Raw genomic sequence first — 24,281 nt, forward strand, 5'->3', positions numbered from 1 at the left:
GGGGAGGGGGGGGGGGGGCTGGTGAATGTACGGCGCGGGGCGGCCGGGGGGGGGCGGGCGGCAGGAGGAGGCAGAGGGCGGCGGAGGAGGAGCCCCCCAGCAGCGAGCAGCGAGCAACTGACCGCGGCCTTCTGACCAGGACCGGAGCAGGGCCCCAAGCCCCCGGGCCTGGTGGGGGACGCGCTTCTTCCCACACCCCGAGCCTCAGCAGCTCCAGCCAGCGGACCCGACGGCTGAGAGGTGAGTGTACCCCACTTTTGTCTCCTGGCTCGGGGTTCACTAGACTCGAGACTACTGCAGTGTCCTTCGTCCGTCCTGTAAGTGGGACCCCCACATACACACGCATGCAGATCAGATTCCCACCACTCCCCTTCCCTGTGCTTTCCCAACACCCTGGGTCTCTGGAATTGGTTTTAATTGGGAGGAAAGACAGAGAAGGAACTGCGGATGCCCCCCAACCCTGGGCGGAGGGTCCCCAGAAACTTTCTCTGCACTTCTCCTGGGATCAGACAGACAGGCGGCTTCGGGATGGAGAGGGGGTGAGGCGACGCTGAGCGTTTCCCCAGTCTCCTTCGTGACTTTAGGGGGAGACCCCAGACCGGACCGAGTTGAGGGAATGGAAACGCTGACCGACTCTAACTAGGACAACGCGCACCCCCCCACCCCGCGCCCCCTGGCGCGGTGGGTTGGCCCCAGGCCAGTTGCATGGGGGTTGGGGGGGCGCAGGAGGAGCCGCTGCTTGGGGGAAAGTTACCGGCTGGACTACGGTTTCTTGCGCTTCCAGAGCCGCGCTCTCTCCAGCGGTAGCGGGGCTCAGCAACAACCTCCGAACCGACATAGAACGACCTCTCTCTCCCCTGCCCCTCAATCCCACTCCCTTCCTTCAGGCTCCAGTACCGCCGCTACCTTTTCCACGCCAGCTCATGCCCCCAGAACCCGAGAGCCAGGGCGGGTGACTAGGAAGAATTCTCCTACCTACCACCCGTCCCCCCACCGGCGCCGGCGCACCTGCCCCAGCCCAGAGTGGGGGTCGCTACTGTGTTGTTGTAGAACCTACAGAGTGCGCCTGGCAGAAGGCTGCCATTCAAAGGGGTGGGGGGCGCTGCTTTCAATTTCCAGCTTTCTCTCCCTCCTCCCACCCCATCCCAAGTAAGAGAGCGACGTGTCCCGGCCAGAGCGAGGTGGGGGCGGGAGTTGGGGGGGCGGCGTGGGCAGCGGGTTGTGCCCGGACACGTGCCTGCCCAGGCGCCCCGGCCCTGCTGGTGTTTAGAGAGAGGGCGGGTCCCCTGCCCCCCGCCCCGCACAACCCCCACGTATCAAAGGGCGGCTGAGACGTGGTGAGACCTCGGGGCGCCCTGGGGGGCGGGGGGGCGGGGAGCCTGGGTCCGGAGCAGGGGAGGGGCAGAGGCGCCGGTGCTAGCTGACCCACAGGAAACGAGCGCTGCTGACCTAGTTTGGGACACCGGAAGTGGGTGCTGGGGAGAGGGGGAGACCGGCAGGCTGTCCTGGCTTCCGGGCCAGGTGGAGGGTGTTCTTGAATTGACCCCCGCCCGAATGCCTTGGAGACCCCTAGCTGCAACCGAGAACGGGAATGAGTCAGCGCAGCTATTCCTCCTTCCCCCAACTTATTCCTGGAGGAGGGAGACCGCTTATCAGGGCCAGGGGATCCAGATTGGGCTGTGAGGGGTTAAACCAGGATGGGAACTGTCTGTTCCCTAAGGGAGTATGTGTGAGTGCGGGGATGAGGCCTGGAGGATTATGGGGTTGCCTCCTGCTGCCCTACACACACCAACTGGTTTGGTCACCCCTGTACCCGCCTGGCACTGCTGGGAGAGCTGGCATGGAGTGGGCATCAGGTTGGGGAGGAGAGAGTGGGCATAAGGAGTGTTGCGCTGCACTAGAGAGGGACATACTTGTGACTATGTCTGGGTGGTAGTTAGTGTTTCTCCTTAGCCGTCACTGGGGAGAAGGGCAGGGGGCTCCCCCTGGAGCAGCTGATGAAACAAGGAGAAATCTCTGTCAGTGCCTCTGTCCCTGGCCCCGGGGACCCCAGCTCCCGCAGCGTGCCTCTGTTACATGGTTGCTGTGGGCACAACACAACTAGCTGGCACCCCCAGACACTGTCCCCTCCCTTGGGTACCACACACCCCCAGCCTTGGCACAGGGGTCAAAAAGGGGTTAATATCACCAGAATGGGGCTCTGGGGAAGAAAGAAGGCAGTGCCCACTAGGCTCAGGTGTCAAGGAGACAGGCTTGCTCTAATGGGACTCTCATCACTACTCAGCCCTGGCTGATGTAGACCCCAGTATCTGGAAGACAGGTGCTGTCCCCTTCTTCTTCCCCATGGTGCCCCCTGGCACCCAGGGCCCCCAGCTCCTCCTTGGCCTAGTGCCTGCCCAGGGAGGGCGCGGCGGGCAGCGGGGGCTGGGCTAACAATGCACCATCAGGCCCTTTGTGTGCCTGCACTTGGCACCCTGGGGAAGGGTGGGGGAGGGGGCCCAGCAGGCATGGGGGGCGGAGCGCTCTGGGGTGGGGACAGTGAAGGCTGGGGGAGAGAAGCAGAGAATGAAAGCAGGTGGGGAGGAAAGGGAAGTAGGTCAGATAGGATGCCAGCCCCCCATTCCAAGCCAAGGCTGAGAAAACCAGCCCCTGATCCTATGGCTGCCTGGATGGCATCAGACTGAGGGACAGCCTAGGACTGGGCATTTCAGGTCAGAAGTCACTGCCCAGGGGACTGCTCAGATGGAGGAGGTTTGGCCTGGTACTGCCCCCTTCTTAATGGCTAAGAGACCCAATTCTTCTGGCCCAAGACCAAGGTCCCAAGATGAGTAGTGAATGGGCTCCAGGCAGGCACTGCCTTCTGACAGAAGCCTCTGGGCCTGCTGCGGGGCTTCCTGCCTCTGTCCCGCTTGGCTCCCTGACCTTCCTGAGAGTTAAGACTGCCCTGACATCAGGCCTTAGGGCCTATGCCTGTTTTGGCCTAGGGCAGGAGAGAACAGTGGGGAAGGAAGGTGGGGACAGGCAGATGGATAGGACCCTGGCATGGGGTGTGCCCGCCCTGGCCTCTTCCCCCTCCTTGTGCTGAGTAAACTCGTGAGTAAACTTGACGTTTTGCCCGGACAGTTTGAAGTTGCCTCGCTGCCCCCTCCCCCCCACCTCTTGCCAACACAGAAGCAGCCAGGCGCCAAGGCGGGCCTGGGGGACTGGGAGGTAGGGGATAGAGCTGCTGTCATCCACCATCAAGTGTTTGGTGGGGTGGGGACGAGAAAGACCCCCACACCCAGCCAGGCCCAGGTCTTGGCAAGAATCTTGGCTGGGGCCTGCAAGCATCTGTCCAGAGCCTTGGGGAGCCCAGGAGAAGTGACTTCAAAGCAGGTCCTCTGCCCACTTCTGACCTCCACCCCTACTAGGGAAAGGCACCCAGCTACCACCTGGCCCCCTGAGTTGCCATCTTTAATATTCACTGGCACAGGGACAAAGCTACCTTTAACAAATTCCCCAGGGGGACCAGAGAGGGCTGCCCTCTTCATCCTGTCCCACAGCTTAGGATGGACATCTTAGCCCTCTCTTCCCTGAGGCCTCCATATGCCATGGTTCTGCTCTGGAGGATAGCATTGTCATTTGCCAGCACTTGCCCTGACTACACCTGGCCTAACCCCACATATACTTCTACCATATTCACCATCAGGCCTAGCTCTGATCTCCCCAAGCCTCTTTCTTTGCCTGCTATCCTCCCCAGAACCAGTCAGCCTTCAGAGCTTCCCAGTCAGCAAATACCTATGCCAGATTCAAGGTTTGAAGGTGCCCCAGGCAAAAGAGGGCTGATGGCAGGCAAAAGAAACAGTGATCCCCCATAAATATATCAATTCGCTATCTTTTGACATCACTGATTCCTCTTCTTCCTCCCAGGCCAACAGAATGACATGGGGAAATGCCATCCCAGTCCCTGACAGGCCTCAGAGTGGGGCTCCCCCAGGCCTTTACTTTCGACCTCATGTCTCTGGCTTCAATTTCCTTCCTGTTTCCACCGTCCCCCCAACTCCTCCCCACCCATATGCCCCTTTCAACAGACATCCTCTCCTCCTTCCTTCCTCCTTTCCTCCCCCTTTGCCTGGGAGCAGGGGTCCTCTTTCCTCCACCATGGACATCCTAGCCTTTTACCTCTTCTTAAACCTAGCCCCCTTGGAGATTCATGACCAAGTCATCTGCCCTTCCCACCCATCAGCAAGGCTCTGGGGAAGAGGAGAACCCAGGGCTTCTCAAGGGGTACTACAACTCCCAAGGTACATACAAAGCAATTGTGGTGCACACTGGGAGTTGTAGTCCTTGAGCTCTCAATTTGGCTGAGTCTGGAAGTGTTTCTCGATGAGGGTGAAAACCAGAACTGGGATGGGTTGGAATGTGGGTACCCTCTGCATCCCCCCACTTTATTCTTGCTATTGCATTGCCATGGGATGCCGTGTACCTATGACTGACATCCATCTCCCTTGCTGAGACATGCTACCCGTCCTCACCTTAGGGCCCCACCCAAAAGATGCCCACACCCTGCCCTGCTGTCCCTGGCAGGGGTGAAACAGAGGGGCCCCATGAACTCCCTCCCTGCCCCCTGCCCTCTAGGCTGGTTCCCTCCCTTTATGGGGATCAAAGGGCAGAGAGCAGCCCCACCCCACTCCCTCGCAGGCTGCAGGCACTAGGGCTCTCAGGAATTGCAGGGACTTTGGTGCCCAAGCAAATGCTTGGGCAGGGGGAATGCCGGGAGGTTGGCACCTGGTGGTAGGGAGAGACACTGGCCCCCACCCTGGGGTGTGGAGCCTTCATTAACTGCTCACAGGGCTGTCCATTGCCTCCTAGGCTCTCCCTGTGTAGGCCCTGACCAGTGTGCTACCTTTGAGGGGGCGGCTTGAGAACAGGGTCTTAGGCCTTATCTGTAGGGCCTAGGGACCTGGGCCCGTCAGACTGGCACCAAGGCACAGGGTGACCCTCCCCCACCTCAGGCCCACAGTTGGCATGGGGCGCTGGGAGCAGGGGGGTAGGAGGGAGAGGAGGGCAGGACTGCCAGCATCCTGGTGGGTAGGTGCCAACCGGGCCGGGAGCTGGTGAGGGGCAGCAGGCCAGCGGCATTGAGCCAGCAGCTGTTGGGGGAAAGGGGAGGGGATACTTTAGGGGGCATTTCTATGGTACCCCCAAGCCTAGCAGGACTTGGGATGGCCTAGTGTCTGGGGGACACTAGGGCACTCCTCATTCCAGGAATAAGGGACCCCAGGAGTTGTTTAAATGAAACTTGGTGGCCCATCTATGTCTGGGCTCAGAGCCCTCCTGAGTTGCCCCTCAGGCCCAGGCGGGTCCCACCCAACCGGCCAGGGTGGCAGCAGCTTGCGCAAGGGGTGGGGCTAGGCGCTTCCCAGCAGATGCCCCCTCCCGGCTCCTTCCTCTTTCGGTGCCCACAGCTCCCCCAATCTGTCTATCCCCCTCAGGCCAGCTCTGTTCCCCCTGATCACCCTGGCTATTGGGGGCTGGCATGAGCGCTGCCCCCTGGCCTGGTTGGCAGGGGTTGGTGCCCGGGCGAGGAACTGTGGTATGTGAGTGGGTTTGGGGTGAGGCTATGGGGAGGGCGGGGTGCCGCCTTGCCCAGCCCCTGAGGGCCCCAGCCCAGTACAAGGTAGGGAGAATTCGGCCAGCTCCCTGGGGGACTGAGGAGCATGCTGGGGTCTAGAGGGCCTCCTTGTGGTCCCCATCCCACATATTCTGAGGGGCTGGGACCCAGGCACCTGTCACCCCTGGCACTGACTGTCCAGGGTTCCCCTCCTCCCTCTTCTGGCCACTGCCGCCTCTGTCCCCTCCCCTCCCTTCTTCCTTCTCCTGGTCCCACCTCCAGCAGCCTCTCCCATTGCTCCTCCTCATCTCTGTCCTCCTGGACTGTCCCAGCTCCTACCTTTCCTACCCCTCACCTTTTTCCTCTTTTAGGACTGAGTAAGGACAGGAGCGGGTGGGTTCTGCTGGGGCTTCAGGCACCATAGGCAGAGACTCTGGGCCCTCTCCCACGCCGCCAGCCCTCCGGTAACCCCTCCCTCCAAGCTGGGGGGAGGGGGGACAGCACCCAGAGGGTTAAGGCTGTAGGGGGGAGGGGCTGGGCCAGGTCGTGGGCGGCCCCTTTGAAGGAGGGAGCTGGAGCGGGGAACAGCCACCCTACCTCCCCCCAAGCCTGGCCCTCCCCCACCTGTCCCAACCTGCTGCCCCCAGGGGCCAGGAGGAGTTGCCGCCAGGCCCCTCAGCATTCAGGTGAGTAGGCCCTGCTCTGGCTTGGGAGATCAGGCCCCAGGGGGGCTTGGAGGCCTAGAATTAGCCAAGGGTCAGAGGACTGAAAAACAGGCCAGGAGGAGGGTGCCCAGACTTCACAAGAGAGTTTAGGGAACTGAGGGCTTGAGAAGCGGGAATGTGGGAGGCTTCAGTGTCTAAGGGGACCCGAGCGGATCAGGAGAGGCAGAAGAGCAGCCTATAGGGACTGAGTGATTGCTGGGCCAGGCCAGAAGGCTGGTCAGGCTGGCAGAGAGCCGGGCTCCGGAGATCGGGCTGGGGTGTCCTCTGGGGCTGGGGGGCTCAGGTTTCTGCTGGCGGCTTGGCGGGTGTGGGGTTACCAGCCAGCTCGGTTACCCAGCTGGAGACACTAGGCTGGGGGGAGGGGGTGGGCACAGGGCAGACCCTGGCACCTTGTGCGGTCTCCTCAGGCCCTAAGGGGAGCTGGCACTGTCCAGGCAGACCCTGCTGAGAATCCTGATGGCCAGAGTCTGTCCAAGTGGACAATTGCCTGGTCCAGGGTGGGCACCCTCCGGGGAAAGTCCAGCAGCTCCAGGGCTGGAAACTCTGACGGGCAGAGAGGCACAGGTTGTCCCTCCACCCCCACCCCACATCCGCTCTCGCTGCAAACCCCCCTCCACCACTCATTCTCCCCAACTGCCTCCCAAATTTTGGTCCCCTGCTTCATCCAAAAGTGGGGCGTGGATGCCCTAAACTCAACCATCTTTTGGCAAGACCAGGTGTTGGGCAGGCCTGGCCCCTGATTTAATTCCTCTGCCTCTCTCCACTCCTCACATGCCTGGGGAGAAAGGAAGGGATGCTCGAAGCAAGGGGCCAATGGAGAAAGTGGAGAGGTTTGATCAAGAGAGAACCAAGGGGAAGAGAAAGGAGAGGTGGGGACAGTTCCTGGGAGGAGGCCTAGGGACACTGATGTGGTGGAGAGGGTGCGGAATTCAAGGAGGGCTGAAGGAAGGAATGCAAAGGGTGGACTTGCGGAGGGAAGACAAGGGTCGAAGGAGGCAATGAGGGGACAGAACAAGGAGGCCAAGAGAAGGGCAAGAGTGAGGGCTGGCTGATGGCAGGGAATACCCAAAGGTAGTGGTGCGAAGGCTGGGAGGGTTGCCCCCATTCCTTCCTCCGCCATCTTTTATCTCCCTCATATTTCCCTTGATGGAGACTAAGGGGCTCTGGGCAAGGGCTTGTGTCATGGAAAGAAAATGTAGGGAAGCATTAAGGTCTACCTCATTTCAGGAGCCCCAGAACCAGGACTGGGGGATTTGGAGCTGGGCAGAGACTTAACCCCCACAGCACCGGGAAGCAGCCAACTCCCCTCGCCTCCTTCCCCCTTCGTGGCTTGCGGTCTCTCTTCCCCGCCTCGGCCCCCAGGAAGTGTGAGTGCTGGGGGTGGTGAGGTTAGGAGGGGAAGCGTCATATGGGGGATGGGGAAGGCATGCACAAGCTTGGAGGGGCTGGGGTGGGGAGAGAAGAGCTCCATAAATGTCAGAGCATCCCTGGGCAAAGAACCTCTTCTTTGAAACTCTTCTAGTCCTCATGTGAGAAGAGGCTCAGCCCCTTTACCTTCCCTCCCCAACTGGGCAATCCAGATGGCTTCGGCCCCTGGGCCCCAGAGGCCCTGAGAAGTGGTGGAGGAAGCTGGAGAATAAGGATTCCTGGGTCCCTGAGGACTTTGGACTGGCTGTCCAATTTCCCCACCCCCCTGGTCCAGACGCAGGCCAAAGCCCTGGCTTCGTGCAAACTTAGTTCCAAAAAAACAGGAAGAGAACCTGAGGCTGGAGTTGGGGTGGGGGTTGGAGGGAGAAAGGAGACAGAAGTAAGGGGGAGGGGTGGCCAGCCAAGGCACCAGGAGCGTTGGGAAGAGCCTCAGGTCTCTCCATCATCCCTGGCAGGAAGATGTTACAGCCTGGTCCTCATCCTCCCTCACCCCAAGCTGCTGCTCCTGGAGAAGCCTGGCCAGGCCCCTCTCAGGCTCCCTGGCAGAGCCTAGAGGTAGGGGCCTTGGAACCTGGGGAGGGGGGGCTCTGTGTGCCTGTGTCTCAGGCCCATATCTATTTTCTCCGCCGCTAATCCTGGTTCTGCCTGCTGCCCCCCACACTAAGCCTCACTCCCCTAATCCCCAGGGTGGGGAAAGGGGGGCCAGCTTTACTCAGCTGCCCTGTTCAGGGCCTCCTATCCCTGCCCTTCGGCTGGCTCAAGCCAGCAGTGTTGGCCCTAGTGGCCCCCAGCCCTGCACTGGACCCTGCCTGAGGTCAGCACCTGGAAAGACTTCCCGTCTCCCTTTTCTTTCCAAGACCGGGCCAGTGGCCTCCACCTTTTGGTTTCTTGGTGCTGGACATACCCTGCCAGGTGCCCTTGAGCACTGAAGGGTAGGTGATAGGCACTCCCACCTTTACCCCCTCCCAACTTTCTCACCCTGAAGTCTTCCCCCAACCAAAGATAGGGCAGGCTTGACTCAGGGCCCAGTTTCAAGAGAGCTGCCCACCGGCTTGGCCGGTCTAGCAGGCCTGACAGTGAGGGGAGCCTGGGGGGGTGGCGGGAAAGAGGGGAGTGATGGGGCGGGGCCCCCAGTTCTTCCCCCTACCAGGCAAACAGACCAAACAGACCTTGCCCGGTTCCCTGGCACAGCTGCACCCCCAACCACCACACACGCCCATGCCCACAAGGTCTTAGCAAGAGGGGGCATGCCAGACTGGGTGGGGATGGGCCGCCTTCATGGGGCGTCAGGGGACTGGGCCCTCTGGGATGCAGAGGTGGGAAAGGTGCCCAAGGTAGGGTGGGCACCCTGGCACCAGTGCCCTACCCTGGCAGAAAGGGGACGCCTTTGCCCCACCCATCCCTCCCAGATGATGGGCCTAGGAGGGCCCCTTGGCCTGGTTGGCACCACCATAGCTCCAGGTGGCATCTATATTGGCATGGGTGCTAGAGCCCTGGGTAAGGGTTAGGGGAGTTTCCCAGAAGCTAGAGAACCTTATGAACACCCTCTCCTTCCCACGCATGTCCTCTGCCTCTCCCCCTCTTTCATTGCTACCTCTTGGCCATGGGCATTGGATTTGGGCCTAAGGAGTTAAACACCCACCCTTGCCCAATCCCTGTGTGAGTTGCGTGGTGAACGAGCCTGAGCCTGTGACCTGACAGTGAGGTCAGCCAATCAGCGCCCCCACCACACCAAGTTGCCACGGAGACCAGCCCTGGGGTGGGAGAAAGGAGGCGGGCTTAGCAGCGGGAATGGGTGGGGTGGGCAGGGAAGGAGGGAGAGGGATGGGGTGAGCCACATGCCTGCCAGTGCCCAGCTCCCAGCCAATGGACAGCGAGGACAGCCCCACCCATCCCCCTTAGGAAGGACAGGATCCACTTGGGCCCAGGAGGGTGCCTACTGCTGCTTAAGTGGCTATAGCCACTGTTGCTGCTGCTCCTCCTGCTGCTGCTGCCCACCTGGTTTTTGTTTGTTCCCAAGTCTGGGGGCCATTTGCCACTTGTACCATTTGTAAAGTACAGTCAGGAGGATTAAAGGGAGCAGGGAGAGCTCTCAGATGGCTTGGCTCCTAGGGAGAGAAGTGGTTTGAGGGCTTAAGGTGGAAACAGGTGGGCTATCTAAGGGTGCCTCGATGTGGCTTACAAGCAAAGACGGACATGCAGGTGCTGCTCACCTAAGGTTTCTGTGCAGGAGCCCTGGCCTTGCAATGAAGGGGGCAGGCAGGGAGGCAGACACAGAGAATGCAATTCTTGTCTCCTAAAGAGAAAATTTGTGGCTTAACTCCCCCATTCATTCCCCCCCCCCCCCCCAAAAAAAACCTCCCCCCATCAATGGCCAGGGCTGAACAGCTGCTGATGCGGCAGAGGAGACTCTGACAAAATGTCAGTGGGACTTGCCCTAAGGATCAATAGGGGTAGTCTTTAATATTACATATGAGGAACAGGCCTCCTCAGGAAAGGAAGTGACTTATCCAAAGTCATGTAGCTAGTAGTAGCCTGGTTCCCTCAGGGTGATTTAAGGGAGGGAGGCTGACCTGTCCCCAAGTAGTTTTCTTAACAGAGGCCATCTGTATAGTGGAATCTGACCTCAGGCTAGGCCAAGGCCAGAACATTTATTGAATCTCCACTGCGTATCAGGCATTGTGCCATATTTGGTCTCATTTAACCCTCACCACAACCCTAGGAGTCAGGTGGAATTATCCTATATTACAGACGAGGAAGGCGGCTCGGAGATTAAATCACTTGTTTAAGGTCATGGAGCTAACTGGTGGCAGAGACAGGATTCAAACTCAAACCTGGCTGACTCCAGAGCCCAGCTCTTTCCAGGCCCCAGCACTGTCTCCAGTTGCTCCAGACTCACAAAATGTCAGGGCTGAAGGGCTGAGCCATTGGGGCCACTACTTCCACCCCGTCCTTGCACCGCTGAGGAAATGGAAGCACAGAGAGAAATGACTTTCCCAAGGTCATTCAGCAAGATAGTAGCAGAGCCAGGATTTAAAGCAGGTCTCACCCCCTTCCAGGCCCCAACCCCTGCCCACACCTCTGCCAGCCTTGGGATGGCTGGCTGCTCTGCACCCACCTCCTGTGGCTGGGCGTTGGAGGGTAAAGGATAGAGAGCAGGACCAAGGCCCTCTGGAGATGTGGCTCTCCTGGAATACGGAGAAAGGGGTGGCAGTAGCTGAGGGGGAGTTGGGGGGTGGGACTGGAACTTGGCCTATTGGCAGTGGGGGAGGGGGCGGGGGCGATGCTTATCTGTGCGGGGCAGGAAGCAACCGCGCCAGCCAGTGACACCCCAGCAAAGGGTGGCTGCTCCTTGGCCCCATGGGGGAGGGGAGGATGTGGGGGGAGGGATGCTGGGAGCTGTGTTTCCCGTTTGGCCTCAAGAAGCGGGGGATCTAGAAGGGGAGATGAACCTTTGGTAGCCAGGGGAGGGGCACGAGGAGGAAGAGGATGATGCTTGGAAGCTGCCTTCTCTTCTTTGCATATGTTTTACAGTGTCCTAGCCGCTTTGGAGAGAGATAACTTGAGTTAAAGCACCTGTCTGTGCCTGGCCTCCAGCAGATCTTGGTCCAGTGTGAGTCTGAACTCTCTCATTGGCCTCTCCCCAGGTTATGAGGAGGTTTCACCACAAAGACCGTTACCTCACTTTTCAAATGACTGAGGCCAGCTGCCAGTAGCACCCCCGGTCCTTCAGCCAATTCCTTATGAAGCCTGAACCAGGACCCAGGCATCCTAGCTCCCAGTCCACTGCTCCTTCCAAAGAGATGGGGAAGGGGGCAGGTGACACAGATGGACCTCTATGAAAAGGCCAGAAGGGCAGGGCTCCTGCTGCCACAGAGGCAGAATAGAATAGTGTAGTGGTTAGGAACAAGGACCGGGCCCACTGCCTGAGTTCGAACACTGTTCTGCACTTAACTTGGAAAATCACTTCACCTGTCTGAACCTCAGTTTCCTTGTCTGTGAAACAATGATCATACTTCGGAGGGTTTTGGAAGATGAAATGAGTGTAAAGTACTCAGAAGGGTGACTGGCATGGAGTCATCCTTCAATAAGTATTGGCGAAAGTTGGTCCTCTTTCCCCAGACCCCTGTGGGCTAAGCGCTTTTAACCTCCCCTCTGTTTGACTCTGCAGGAGAAGATGGGGAGCCCCGAGGATGACCTGATTGGGATTCCATTCCCGGACCACAGCAGTGAGCTCCTGAGCTGCCTCAATGAGCAGCGCCAGCTGGGCCACCTATGTGACCTCACTATCCGGACGCAGGGTCTTGAATACCGCACCCACAGGGCTGTGCTAGCTGCCTGTAGCCACTACTTCAAGAAGCTATTCACTGAGGGCGGTGGCGGAGCTGTCATGGGGGCCGGGGGCAGCGGGACGACCGCTGGGGGAGCAGGGGCAGGCGTGTGTGAGCTGGACTTTGTAGGGCCAGAGGCACTAGGCGCCCTCCTTGAATTTGCCTATACAGCCACACTGACCACCAGCAGCGCCAACATGCCAGCTGTGCTCCAGGCTGCCCGCCTGCTGGAGATCCCGTGTGTCATCGCTGCTTGCATGGAGATTCTGCAGGGCAGTGGGCTAGAAGCTCCCAGCCCAGACGAGGATGACTGTGAGCGAGCCCGCCAGTATCTGCAGGCCTTTGCCACAGCCACAGCCTCTGGAGTTCCCAATGGTGAAGACAGTCCTCCACAGGTGGCCCTCCCACCACCTCCACCACCGCCACCTCGGCCTGTTGCCCGCCGCAGCCGCAAGCCCCGGAAAGCTTTCCTGCAAACCAAGGGGGCCAGAGCAAACCACCTAGTCCCTGAGGTGCCCGCAGTACCCGCCCATCCCTTGACCTATGAGGAGGAGGAGGTGGCGGGTAGAGTGGGCAGCAGTGGGGGCAGTGGGCTGGGGGACAGCTACAGCCCTCCCACAGGAACCGCCTCCCCTCCTGAGGGGCCCCAGAGCTACGAACCCTATGAGGGTGAGGAAGAAGAAGAGGAGCTGGTATATCCCCCAGCCTATGGGCTGGCGCAGGGTGGCGGGCCCCCGCTGTCCCCAGAGGAGCTGGGCTCAGATGAGGATGCCATCGATCCTGACCTGATGGCCTACCTAAGCTCCCTGCACCAGGACAACCTGGCACCAGGCCTGGACGGCCAAGACAAGCTGGTGCGCAAACGCCGCTCCCAGATGCCTCAGGAGTGTCCTGTCTGCCACAAGATCATCCATGGGGCAGGCAAACTGCCTCGCCACATGAGGACCCACACAGGCGAGAAGCCCTTTGCCTGCGAGGTCTGCGGTGTTCGATTCACCCGGTGAGCAGCAAGTGGGGAAGGGCCTGGCAGGGGCCTGGGTAGGGGACAGGGTGGGAGGAGGGGGGAAGGAGTTAGGAGACCCGAGGTGGAGGTAGGTGGTCATGGAGGGACTGGGACATGAGTGGGTTACTGGAATGAGGAGAGCAGAATAAAACAAGCCAGCAGGGGGTGGGTCTGGAGCATGAAGGATTTGGTGCCCAGGAAGGCAGTGCTGGAAGCAGAAGAGTGGATAATGGCAAGGCCTAGTTAAGCTAGAGGTGAGCCAGCAGGGTATCCTGGGGCAATAGTGGGGTAACAAATGGTGAGGGACAGGGATGGGACAAGGCCAGGGTGGTATGACCAGAAGGAGCCAGGGATCCCATCCTGAACACCTCCCTGCCCCTCACCCCTGCCTGTGCCAGGAACGACAAGCTGAAAATCCACATGCGGAAGCACACGGGAGAGCGCCCCTACTCGTGCCCGCACTGCCCAGCCCGCTTCCTGCACAGCTACGACCTCAAGAACCACATGCACCTGCATACGGGGGACCGGCCCTATGAGTGCCACCTGTGCCACAAGGCTTTCGCCAAGGAGGACCACCTGCAGCGCCACCTCAAAGGCCAGAACTGCCTGGAGGTGCGCACCCGACGGCGCCGCAAGGACGATGCACCGCCCCACTACCCGCCACCCTCTACCGCTGCTGCATCCCCCGCTGGCCTCGACCTCTCCAATGGCCACCTGGACACCTTCCGCCTCTCTCTAGCTCGATTCTGGGAGCAGTCAGCCCCCACCGGGCCCCCGGTCTCTACCCCGGGGCCCCCTGATGACGATGAGGAGGAAGGGGCACCCACCACACCCCAGGCTGAAGGTGCCATGGAGTCCTCTTAAAGAGGGACGAGGGCCAGGCCGAAGCAGCACAAGGCCGGGGACACCCATGCCAAGCAGTGGGAGCATGCAGGACAGACACAGCAGGGGTCTGGGGCACGGAGCCTTGCTGGTGTCAGCATCAGCCCTTCCTCCCAGAGCCCTCATTCCAATTCCAAGCTAAGAAGGTATTGGGGCAGAGGCTCCCCAAATTGGGGTGATCCCCCAAGGAGTGATACATATATTGTGTATATATTTACAGCTCTATTGTAAAAGTGGGGTCCCTGTCCCCAGCTGCTCCTGGGGAGTAGAAGCAATAATGTATTTCTGATTTGTGGGTCCCACTTCGGCTATGCGGGTTTCTAGGGGGTGGGGGCTTGGGACCAAAGCCTTGCCCCGCCCCTATGCCCCTTGGGGGTTTTGGCTGTGTAAGGGGGTGAAGGACTGCCCCTCCCTTCCGAGACCCCTCCTTCCTGGTTTCTGTTCCTTTTTCCTGGCAGTGAATTATGCAAAGGGGGCCGGCAAAGGAAGGGTAGGTGGGGGAAAGCCAGGTGGAAGCTTGAAAGACTGGGGGACTGGGCCTGTAAGGAAGGAGCCATCCCAGTCCCCCTCCGCCCTGCTCCCGCCGCTGAGTCATGGGGTCGCGGAGAAGAAGGGGGCAGGGTGGCCTGATTGGCTCGCCCGCCCCTGGGGGCAGTGGAGAGGGGCCCCGCCCAGCTAGGGGAGCCGCTCCGTTCCACTCCCCTCCCTGTCCCTCCCTCCCCGCGGCCCTGGGCAGGGAATGTCTTGTTCCCGCCGCTCCCTCCCCGGGGCCAGAGGGCAGGGCGGGCCGGGCGGCGTCCTACCCTCTTCTCCTCCTCCCCATCTCCTCCCCGCCCAGGTGCGAGCCGGAGCCGCCGCCACCGCTGCCGCCCCTGACTCACGCCGCCCCCGGGCTGGCGCAGCGAAGGGTGTGGGACAGGGTGAGGGGTTGGAAGAGCCTTGTGGAGAGCGGGCGAGCCGGCGCCATCTGGCGGCCATGCCCTGAGCGGGCGAGCGCCCCCCGCGGCCACTGGAGCGAGCTGTCTTTACTCTCCTCAGCCACCCCCGCTGGTGAGCAGCGCCCCCTTGTCAAGGCAGTGGGCACAGAACTTCTCGCTTGGCCGCAGGGAAAGGGGCTGCGGACCTGTGGGAAAGTGATCCCCTTCCCAGATCCTTGCCAGCTGGGCTTCCTGTCAGGCAGGGGAGAAAAATCCCCTCACTCTTCTCTTAGGATTGAATCCACCCCCATTCTGTACATAGCCTCTTCTGTTGGTCTTGTTGAAATCTAGTTTCAGATTTTTAACTACCCAATTCTGCTGGGGGTGGGGGACACCCCCCCTTCCTCGCTGGGTGCTGGACCCCTTTTGCAGCCTGGACTCTGCCTTGCACTATTTCCCCTTCCTGGCCTGACGGCTCCTCCCCCTCCTTAAAAGGGGCAGGTTCAGGGGCCCGGTGCTCTTCCTCCCTTCCATGCACCCCCATGCCCATTTGCACAGCTGCCCAGGTACCCCTAACAGTGGGGAGGGGTCACAGGGAGGGGGTAGCGGGACCAGTCCCTGTATCTATTTAAAAAGTGATGATGTAATATATTGGGGTGGCGGGGAGGTCGGGTTGTCCTGGGCCTCATCTTAGCATTTCAGGTGATGGGGGGAGCCCAGGGCTGGGGAGACCTGGGGCCCAGCCCCAGAGAGTGGGGACAATGTGGCCTCCTTTCTCCCTACTTTCGGCTTTCCCAGTCAGTGCCTTAGGGGGAGAGGCACTCCCCCCCTCCTATTCCCTTCCCCCCATCCCAACCCCCCCACCAAGGGTGTAAGCGACAGGAAGAAATAATAATAATTTAAGATTCACACTTGTGTCCACTTTTGGTTTATTTGGGAGGTGGGTGGGAAGGATCACGAAGAGAGGGAGGTGAGAGAGGGACTGAGGGTTCTGAAGCTGGAGTGGGGGCTGCTTTGGGGGCGGAGGATGTCTCAGGTGGTCTGTGGGGCTCAGGGCTGGTGAGAATGCTAATAGGCTGATGGGCTTCAGGTAAGGGCTGCTGCCCGTGCTTCCTCTGCTGAGGCCCCTTCTCCTCATCCAGGTCACTAGTGAGGAGAGGAAGGGGGTGGCCGGATCACCCACCTTCTGTCTTCACAGGTGCATCCCTGCCCCCTGCCCTGCCCCATCTGTTCAGATCCAGCTCCTGTTCTTTATGAGGAACTCCTGCTCTCTCAGACCCACGAGGCATACCAGCCCATGGCTGTAGATATTTTCTGATTTTAGGCTGATGCTGAGCAGGGGCAGTGACTTGCCTGAGGCCACATGGCTAGGAAGGGCAGAACCACTAGTGACCTCAGTGGTCACACCTGCTCAAGGCTCAAGCTGTCCCCTCTGCTGACCCAGCTTATCCTTTCACTGGGCCCTCTAGAACCTCTGAAAAGAAAGCTTTGCTTCCCCTTCAACCTATCCACTCATCACGACCTCCACCGCCCCATTCACACTGGAATGTGCCCACTGGACAGTTTTCTTTGCAGTCCTCCCAAGAGGAGGCAGCTTAACCTTCTCAAACCCAGCTGGCCCCTAGTGATTTTTGCAAAGCCCCTGGCTGCCACGACAGCTGTACCACCAGTGCTGTGGCTGTCTCCTCAGGCCTGCCAGACACCTGCCACATCTGTTTTAAGATGCCGGCTCTGGACTCCTGCTGTTTGTATGGTCCTACAACCTCCTCATTAGAGACCCATCCAATTTTCTGGCCTCTCAATCCCTAACCTCCTTGGTCCTATTGACTGTCGTCTCTGTTCCCACTCAGACATCCTCCTCAGCATTGGCCCTTCACTGGATTCATTCCAGAGTTCTTCCCTGGCCATGGCCCCCTCTCTGAGCCCCTCCTGTTCAGGCAGCTCTCCCTCCTGGCCACTGCCCCTGTTCTAACACGTCATCAAGACAGACCCTGGGCTGCCCCCAGGAGCCTTAGCCCCTCCTCTTCCCCAGTCATGTCAGACACTCTTACCAAAGACACCTCAATTCTCGCTCCATCTTGTCCTCCTGACCTGCCCAGAAAAAGCCCTTCACCCGTGAATCCTATTCATGGCTACCACATGTGCCAGAGAAAATCACATAACCAAGCGCACTGGAGCAATCATTACAGGTTACAGCTTCCAGCATCATCTGGGCCTTTGACACTACCTGGAAATCCCTTAACCTCTCCAGTCGGCTTCTTTGCACACTTGCCACGGTAGGTCTTTCAACCTCTACCACCCACTCCCAGCTGCCTGCTCTGCTCTCTCAGCAGGTGCTCTTGCCTCCTCCTCCCCAGAGAGAAGCAAGGCCACCAGGGTGGAGTGGGCTTAGCTGCTCAGGGGAAAGTATACTCTCCCCCTCTGCCTCTGCCAGCCTGCTCCTTTCTAAGGCAGGCCACCTGGTCCACCTGGCCCTGGAACCCAAACCTCCCTCCCCAACGCTCTTTTACACTGCCTAAATGCTCAAATCTTCCTGTCCTTAGATCTAGAAAACGCTTTTAGTGCTGACTCCCCTTCAAGCTACTTTCTTGCTCTGTGAAGCTAACTCTGTCTTTCTCTTCACCGTCAAGCTTACATTTTTTCAAACTACAGCACTCATTAGATTAAAAGCATTATCAAACTCCTGGCAACAGTGATGCAGGAGCCACATACCATATTTCTGAGTCCTTTTATTTTGTATGTATGTATGTATGTATGTATGTATGTATGTATGTATTTAGAGACAGAGTCTCTCTCTGTCACCCAGGCTGGAGTGCAGTGGTGCGATCTCAGCTCACTGCAACTTCCGCCTCCTGGGTTCAAGTGATTCTCCTGCCTCAGCCTCCCAAGTAGCTGGGATTACAGGCGCCTGCCACCATGCCTAATTTTTTGTATTTTTAGTAGAGACAAGGTTTTACCATGTTGGCCAGGCTGGTCTCAAACTCCTGACCTCAAGTGATCCACCTGCCTCAGCCTCCCAAAGTGCTAGGATTATAGGCGTGAGCCACTGCGCCCAGCCTGAGTCTTCTTTACCTGACAGCCCTCAACCCATCATGACAGATCCAGTTTTGGTCTTCCCGATGCCATGAAAAACATTCCCACAAGCCACTCCAGTGATTTCCCAACTGCCTGTCACCTGTCTTCACATGATCCTACTTGATTTCTATTTTTTTTTTATTTTAATCTTCTCATTTTTTGAGACTAGGTCTTGTACTATTGTCCAGGCTGGAGTACAATGGCACAATCTTGGCTCACTGCAGTCTCGGCCTCCCTGGCTCAGTGATCCCTCCCACCTTAGCCTCCTGAGTAGCTGGGACTAAAGATGTATGTCACCATGTCCAGCTAATTTTTATATTATTATTTATTTATTTATTTATTTATTGAGACCAATCCTCCCTCTGTCGCCCACGCTAAAATGCAGTGGCATAGGCTTAGCTCAATACAACTTCTGCCTCCCAGGTTCAAGCAATTCTCCTGCCTCAGCCTCCTGAGTAGCTGGGACTACATGTGTGTGCCACCATGCCTGGCTGATTTTCGTAGTTTTAGTAGAGATGGGGTTTCACTATGTTAGCCAGGCTGGTCTCGAACTCCTGACCTTAAGTGATCCTCCCGCCTCAGCCTCCCAAAGTGCTGGGATTACAGGCGTGAGCCACCATGCCCTGCCAAGTTTTTGTATTTTTAGTAGAGATGGGATTTTGCCATGTTGCCCAGGCTGGTCTCAAACTCTTGGACTCAAGAGATCGGCCCACCTGGGCCTCCCAAATTGCTGAAATTACAGGTGTGAGCCACTGTGCCCATCCCCCTACTTGATTTCATAAGTTTGCCTCTCCTTTCTTGAGCCTCTCCCCTCCCTCTCTCCTGCCATGCCCTCTGCCAGGATGATCTAGCTCATCCTCTGTCTTACAGTCTCTAGCTCAACAACCCCCCCAAAATATACCTCCAGCCCAGAGCCCTGCCCTTTTCTAACTACCCCCCTAGGCATCGCCAGCTGGATGCCCTACAGACACCTCAAAGATCTCAAACTGGGCCAGTCGTCTTTCACCAGAACCTGTTTATCTTCCTGCCCTAACACCTGCCCAGGCCCAAGCATAGAAATCCCAGTCACACTCAGCACCTCAGTCCTGAGGCCATCACGAACTTCTCCTAGACTAAGACAAGCTCCTCTCTGACCTCGCTGCTCCTGCCCAACCTCCACTCTGCCTTCTTCGTTTATGGTCTTAAAAGACAAATATGAGCATATCACTTTCCAACCTAAGCTTTTCAAATGACAAGTTAAGGTTCTTGCCCCTCTCTTCCCACCTTGACTTCCAACCTCATCTCCCAGCATTCTCTGAGGTCTCTACCCAGTCACACCCATCCCTTGGGCTCTACCCTTCTGAATGCCTCACATTCTCCAAACCCACACAGGCCTCCCCTTGGAATGCTTTCCTCTACTTCTCAGCCTAACAAACCACCAAGTTGCACCCAAAATCCAGCCCATGGCCAGGCACCATGGCTCATGCCTATAATCCCATAATCCCAGCACTTTGGAAGGCCAAGGCGAGAGGATGGTTTGAGCTCAGGAGTTTGAGACCAGCCTGGGCAACATAGTGAGACCCCCGTCTCTACAAAATAATAATAATAATCAAAAAATAATAATAAGCCAGGCATGGTGGTGTGCCTGACGTCCCAGCTACCCAGGAGACTGAGGTGGGAGGATCACTTGAGCCCAGGAGGTTGAGGTTGCAGTAAACTGGGATTGCGCCACTGCATTCCAGCCTGGGTGACAGAGTGAGACCCTGTCTCAAAACAAAACAAAAATCCAGCTCATTTATCACCTCTTCTATGAAGCCTTCATTAATATGTCCCTTTTCCCAAATTGGCTGTTGTGTCTTCTGTGCTGTCCAGAGTGTACTTCACTCCTTTATCAGGGTACTGTCCACCCTGTTATCTATTCGATGTCACTCTCCCCAAGGGCATGGTGAGCTCCTCCAGGGCCATGGTGCTAACACAGAGCAGCCGCTTGGCAAACCTCAGTTACTTCCCCTCCCCTCATGTCTCTCTCAAGCCCTGGCAAAGGTCCAGACACCCAGGAAGGCCTTTGTAAATGGAGCAGAACCTGCTTAGGCCTCACAATTCCTAGGTGCCAACTCCTGCTTCCTGCTTACCTGGACTCGGAAGTGGACTCCATTGAGAGGCTCCTGCCGAGCACTTCTTGGAGCTGTTGCTGCAGTAACCATGCCTGCTCAGGGTCCTTCCATTGAGCTGCAGCCAGCCATAGCTGAGGGCCCTCCTCATCGCTGGAGTCCCTGGAGAAGACTCTCATCTCAGTGGCCCGCAGACATCCTGGGAGAAGGGTGGCTACTTCCACTGCCCCTACAGACTCCAGCCACCCCATGTCACTGAAAGACTCACAGCTCCAGGTCTAGGTCGCCCTGGTAGGAGAGGGGAGATGCACACACAGAGCAGGTATTGTCCAGGAGGCGGAAGCAAGTGAGGCAGTAGAGACCTGGCGGAGGCCAGGGGGAATGGAGGTGAACCCGAGCTCACCCACCCACCCTCTGTGCTTCCTGGCTGCCAGCCCCTGCCTCCCCTCACACCCCTGGAGGAACCATCCTTGTCAAAGGGTGCACACTAGGGAACTGCTGCAATGCCACTTGCACATAAATCCTAATCATAAATACCTGGGAGAATAAAGGCAAGCATGGAGAAAATGAGCTACCTGAGGGCTCTGTGTAAAGGAGAACATGCATAGTAATGAAGGGAGGGGCACAAAAGGTGAGGTACAAGAGAAGTCCATCAAGGAAGGACCACAGTGGATTGTCATATGCAAGTGGGGTAAGTCTGAGCAGGGAGAGGCACACGCCCCAGGGGGTCTCACCTCGGCAGCCCGGGGTACTGCAGGACACAGTGTTCTCCACGTCTCCCTCATCCTGGGGCTGCCCACAGCCCAGGCAGTAGGCCTGATGCAGCCAAAAGTGGCTGACAAATGGACCTAGGCAAGGGCACCTGAGAAAGGGGTCACAGACACTAAGTAGGCCAGACCAGCCAGCTTAAGCCTCCCCACTCCAGCACCAACCTCCAAATGGCAGGGAGGACTTCCTGACTTCCTGCAGTACATCCTCCATCCCTCTGACTTCAGCAGCAACCTCTCCATGGCTCTGCCTTCCTTCCTCCCTTCACTCCTCACCCCTAAGAATTCCCATCTCTCACAGCGTTAAGGGCATGCAATGGGCATCCTCTTCAACCAAATCTCTTGACACTTAGAGAGGACAGAAATCCATTCCAACTCCTGGCTCTTTTTCTTTCCCCTCTTGCCCCACCCCTATAGGAAAGACAGTGGCCTCACCGACTGGCCAGCACTAGGAAGGCACTTCTGTGGCCCTGGTCAGCTGCCCGCCGCCTCACTGATCGGTGCAGGGCAGCCAACAGATTGGTTCGGCGGCTCAGAAGTATGTTGTACAGGTAGGAGATCCTCTCCTGGTGCGGGGAGATCAGGGATGGGGTCCCACTTGACCCTGTTTTGTCTGCCTGGAATGCCCTCTGAGCCCATCTCCACTCCCTACCTTTTCCTTCTGTCCAACTCCTATGAATCCCTCTAAGTTTGGCTCAAATGCCCTTTCCTCTGGGAAGTCTTCTGGACTTGCCCAGGTGGAGTTACCACTCTCTCCTCTGGTTTTCCATAACACTTTTATTCGTTCCTAAATAAAAGTGCTTTTTAAACTACAATGTCTTATTAAAAGCTTGTCTGGCCGGGTACAGTGGCTCACACCTGTAATCCCAGCACTTTGGGAGGCCGAGGTGGGCGGATCACCTGAGGTCGGGAGTTCAAGACCAGCCTGACCAACATGGAGAAATGCTATCTCTACTAAAAATACAAAATTAGCTGGGGTGGTGGCACATGTCTCCACCAGTTACTCGGGAGGCTGAGGCAAGAGAATCACTTGAACCCGGGAGGTGGAGGGTGCGGTGAGCTGAGATCACGCCATTGCACTCCAGCCTGGGCAACAAGAGCGAAACTCCATCTCAAAAAAAAAAAAAAAAAGGAAAGAAAAAAAAGCTTGTCTGGCCTGCCTCGAGTCTGTGAGCTCCAGACTGTGTCTGGTTCATCTTGGCATCCTTGGAGACCAGCATAGAGATAGGGGAATATAGTAGATGCTCAGTAAATGATTAGTAAATGAGTAAACCAATGGTGAGGGTTTTTTGTTTGTTTGTTTTGTTTTGTTTTTTGAGATGGAGTCTTGCTCTATGGCCAGACTGGAGTGCAGTGGCGCAATCTCTGCTCACTGCAACCTCCACCTTCCGGGTTCAAGTGATTATCCTGCCTCAGCCTCCCGAGTAGCTGGGACAACAGGCACGCACCACCACGCCCAGCTAATTTTTGTACTTTTAGTAGAGACAGGGTTTCACCATGTTGGCCAGGATGGTCTCGATCTCTTGACCTTGTGATCTGCCCACCTCAGCCTTCTAAAGTGCTGGGATTACAGGCGTGAGCCACTGCGCCTGGCCCCGATGGTGAGTTTTTAATTATACCTCAACATGCCAACACTGCCCCCACTATGGTTTTTGTTTTGTTTTGTTGAGACAGGGTCTCACTCCATTGCCAGGCTGGAGTGCAGTGGTGCAATCATAGCTCACTACAGCCTTGAACTCCTGGGCTCAAGCGATCCTCCCTAGTAGCTGGGACTGTAGGCACACATCACCATGCCTGGCGGTTTTTTTTCCTTTTCTTTTTTTTTTTTCTAGAGACAGAGGCTCACTTTGTTGCCCAAACGGTCTCTAACTCCTTGCCTCAAGCAGTCCTCCTGCCTCGGCCTTCCAAAGTGCTGGGATTACGGGTGTGAGCCACGGCACCAGCTCCACTCTCCAACTCTCCCCCATCTCTCATTCCTCACCCCCGCAACGCCCCTGTGATTTTAACAAAACTTTGGAGGTAAATGCTGTCTCAGGAAGCCCCACCCCAGAGGCACCATTTCTCCCAGCCCCATCTTGGGTCCAGAAGTCTGCAGTAGGCCGGGCGCGGTGGCTCAAGCCTGTAATCCCAGCACTTTGGGAGGACGAGACGGGCGGATCACGAGGTCAGGAGATCGAGACCATCCTGGTTAACACTGTGAAACTCCGTCTCTACTAAAAAAAAAAAAATACAAAAAACTAGCCGGGCGAGGTGGCGGGCACCTGTAGTCCCAGCTACTCGGGAGGCTGAGGCAGGAGAATGGCGTGAACCTGGGAGGTGGAGCTTGCAGTGAGCTGAGATCCGGCCACTGCACTCCAGCCCGGGCAACAGAGAGAGACTCCGTCTCAAAAAAAAAAAAAAAAAAAAGAAAGTCTGCAGTCCAGGTCATTTGCTTTGGAGTTCAACCAGAGGAGAGAGGGCTGGGGCTGCTGAAGGAATTCAGTTCCCAAAGCCAAAACAGCCAGCCACTAGCTAAGCCCCCTGGGGAGGGGGCAGGGCCTAACTCCCAGCCCTGGACCCCTCACCTGCTCCCGGGATGGGTAGTAGGAGGCACAGATGACTCGCCGCAGCCGGCTGACATAGCTGCCAAACAGGGTGACGAAGAAGCATAGGCCATACATGACGCCTGGGAGCACAGCAGCCAGTCAGCCTCACCAGCAGGCACAGGTACCAGCCCACCCCTGATGCCCCCCAAACCCTCAGCAGTCTGCACCCCTCATTTCTCGCATGGTGTCCACTCCCCCAGGGCCCTCAAGGTGTGGTTGATACCAATGACTATGTAGCCAGTGCTGTCCGGCTCCGAGGGACGAAGGAGACAACGCCGGGACAAAATACTGATGTTGCCTTGCTGCAGGACATCAAATGCTGACACCAGGTCACGATAAATATTCCCAGCATAGCCACTCCCTTCCACAGTTATAGACACCAACACAGGACCTGGCACAAAGACACTGTGTGAGTGACACTCATGGCAGTTGCTACGCAGAAAAGCCCACACCTTCTGGAATGAGGAAAGTGGAGCAGCGCAGGTCATAGGATGACTCAGACCCTCGGCTGGGGGCCTCTGATGCCTCAGGCACCCTCATGGTGCCCCGGGGCCTGACCTCAGTTCTGGCTCCTAGGACTGGCCCCATGGTCCAGCTGGGTGGTACTGGTGTCTGGTCTTCCTATCCAAGCCACCACATCTAAAATGACCTTAATGGTCAGTGAGTCCACCCCCCTGTCCTCCATGACCACCCAGAAGCATTTATTTATTTATTTATTAAATTTATTTTTTGAGACAGGGTTTCACTTTTTCACCCAGGCTGGAGTGCAGTGGTGCGATCTTGGCTCACTGTAGCCTCAACCTCCCAGGTTCGAGTGATTTTCCTGCCTCAGCCTCCGAAGTAGCTGGGACTATAGGCACGTGCCACCACACCCAGCTAATTTTT

General features: G+C 57.6%; 2 protein-coding genes across 12 annotated transcripts in view; one reads left to right on the top strand and one right to left on the bottom strand.

Moving 5' to 3' along the window:
- On the top strand, positions 1 to 15,790 carry ZBTB7B (zinc finger and BTB domain containing 7B). 11 transcript variants are annotated; one of them, XM_023213887.2, is made up of 5 exons: positions 1 to 240; positions 7,546 to 7,685; positions 8,202 to 8,301; positions 11,918 to 13,077; positions 13,479 to 15,790. In XM_023213887.2, the coding sequence occupies exons 3-5, from the start codon at positions 8,206 to 8,208 to the stop codon at positions 13,942 to 13,944; spliced, it is 1,722 nt and encodes a 573-aa protein (XP_023069655.1). In that variant the 5' UTR covers positions 1 to 240; positions 7,546 to 7,685; positions 8,202 to 8,205; the 3' UTR covers positions 13,945 to 15,790. The 11 variants fall into 11 exon arrangements, with proteins under 11 accessions (XP_023069655.1, XP_023069659.1, XP_023069661.1 ...); XM_023213889.3 differs by lacking the exon at positions 1 to 240 and adding an exon at positions 5,202 to 5,575 and having other exon boundaries at positions 13,479 to 14,240; XM_023213888.3 differs by lacking the exon at positions 1 to 240 and adding an exon at positions 5,647 to 6,279 and having other exon boundaries at positions 13,479 to 14,240.
- The window catches only part of DCST2 (DC-STAMP domain containing 2), a 15,467-nt gene continuing 6,970 nt past the window's right edge, over positions 15,785 to 24,281 (bottom strand). Inside the window, exons 9-15 of the mRNA XM_031936172.1 lie at positions 23,620 to 23,787; positions 23,376 to 23,476; positions 21,247 to 21,377; positions 20,779 to 20,906; positions 20,313 to 20,406; positions 20,066 to 20,206; positions 15,785 to 16,025 (exon numbers count right to left, since the gene is read on the bottom strand). Coding sequence (XP_031792032.1) covers positions 15,809 to 16,025; positions 20,066 to 20,206; positions 20,313 to 20,406; positions 20,779 to 20,906; positions 21,247 to 21,377; positions 23,376 to 23,476; positions 23,620 to 23,787 — 980 coding nt within the window. The 3' untranslated portion in view covers positions 15,785 to 15,808. The remainder of the gene's footprint in view (positions 16,026 to 20,065; positions 20,207 to 20,312; positions 20,407 to 20,778; positions 20,907 to 21,246; positions 21,378 to 23,375; positions 23,477 to 23,619; positions 23,788 to 24,281) is intronic.

This window comes from Piliocolobus tephrosceles, chromosome 1 (genome assembly GCF_002776525.5).
Source record: "Piliocolobus tephrosceles isolate RC106 chromosome 1, ASM277652v3, whole genome shotgun sequence".
In the NCBI taxonomy this organism is placed as follows: domain Eukaryota; kingdom Metazoa; phylum Chordata; class Mammalia; order Primates; family Cercopithecidae; genus Piliocolobus; species Piliocolobus tephrosceles.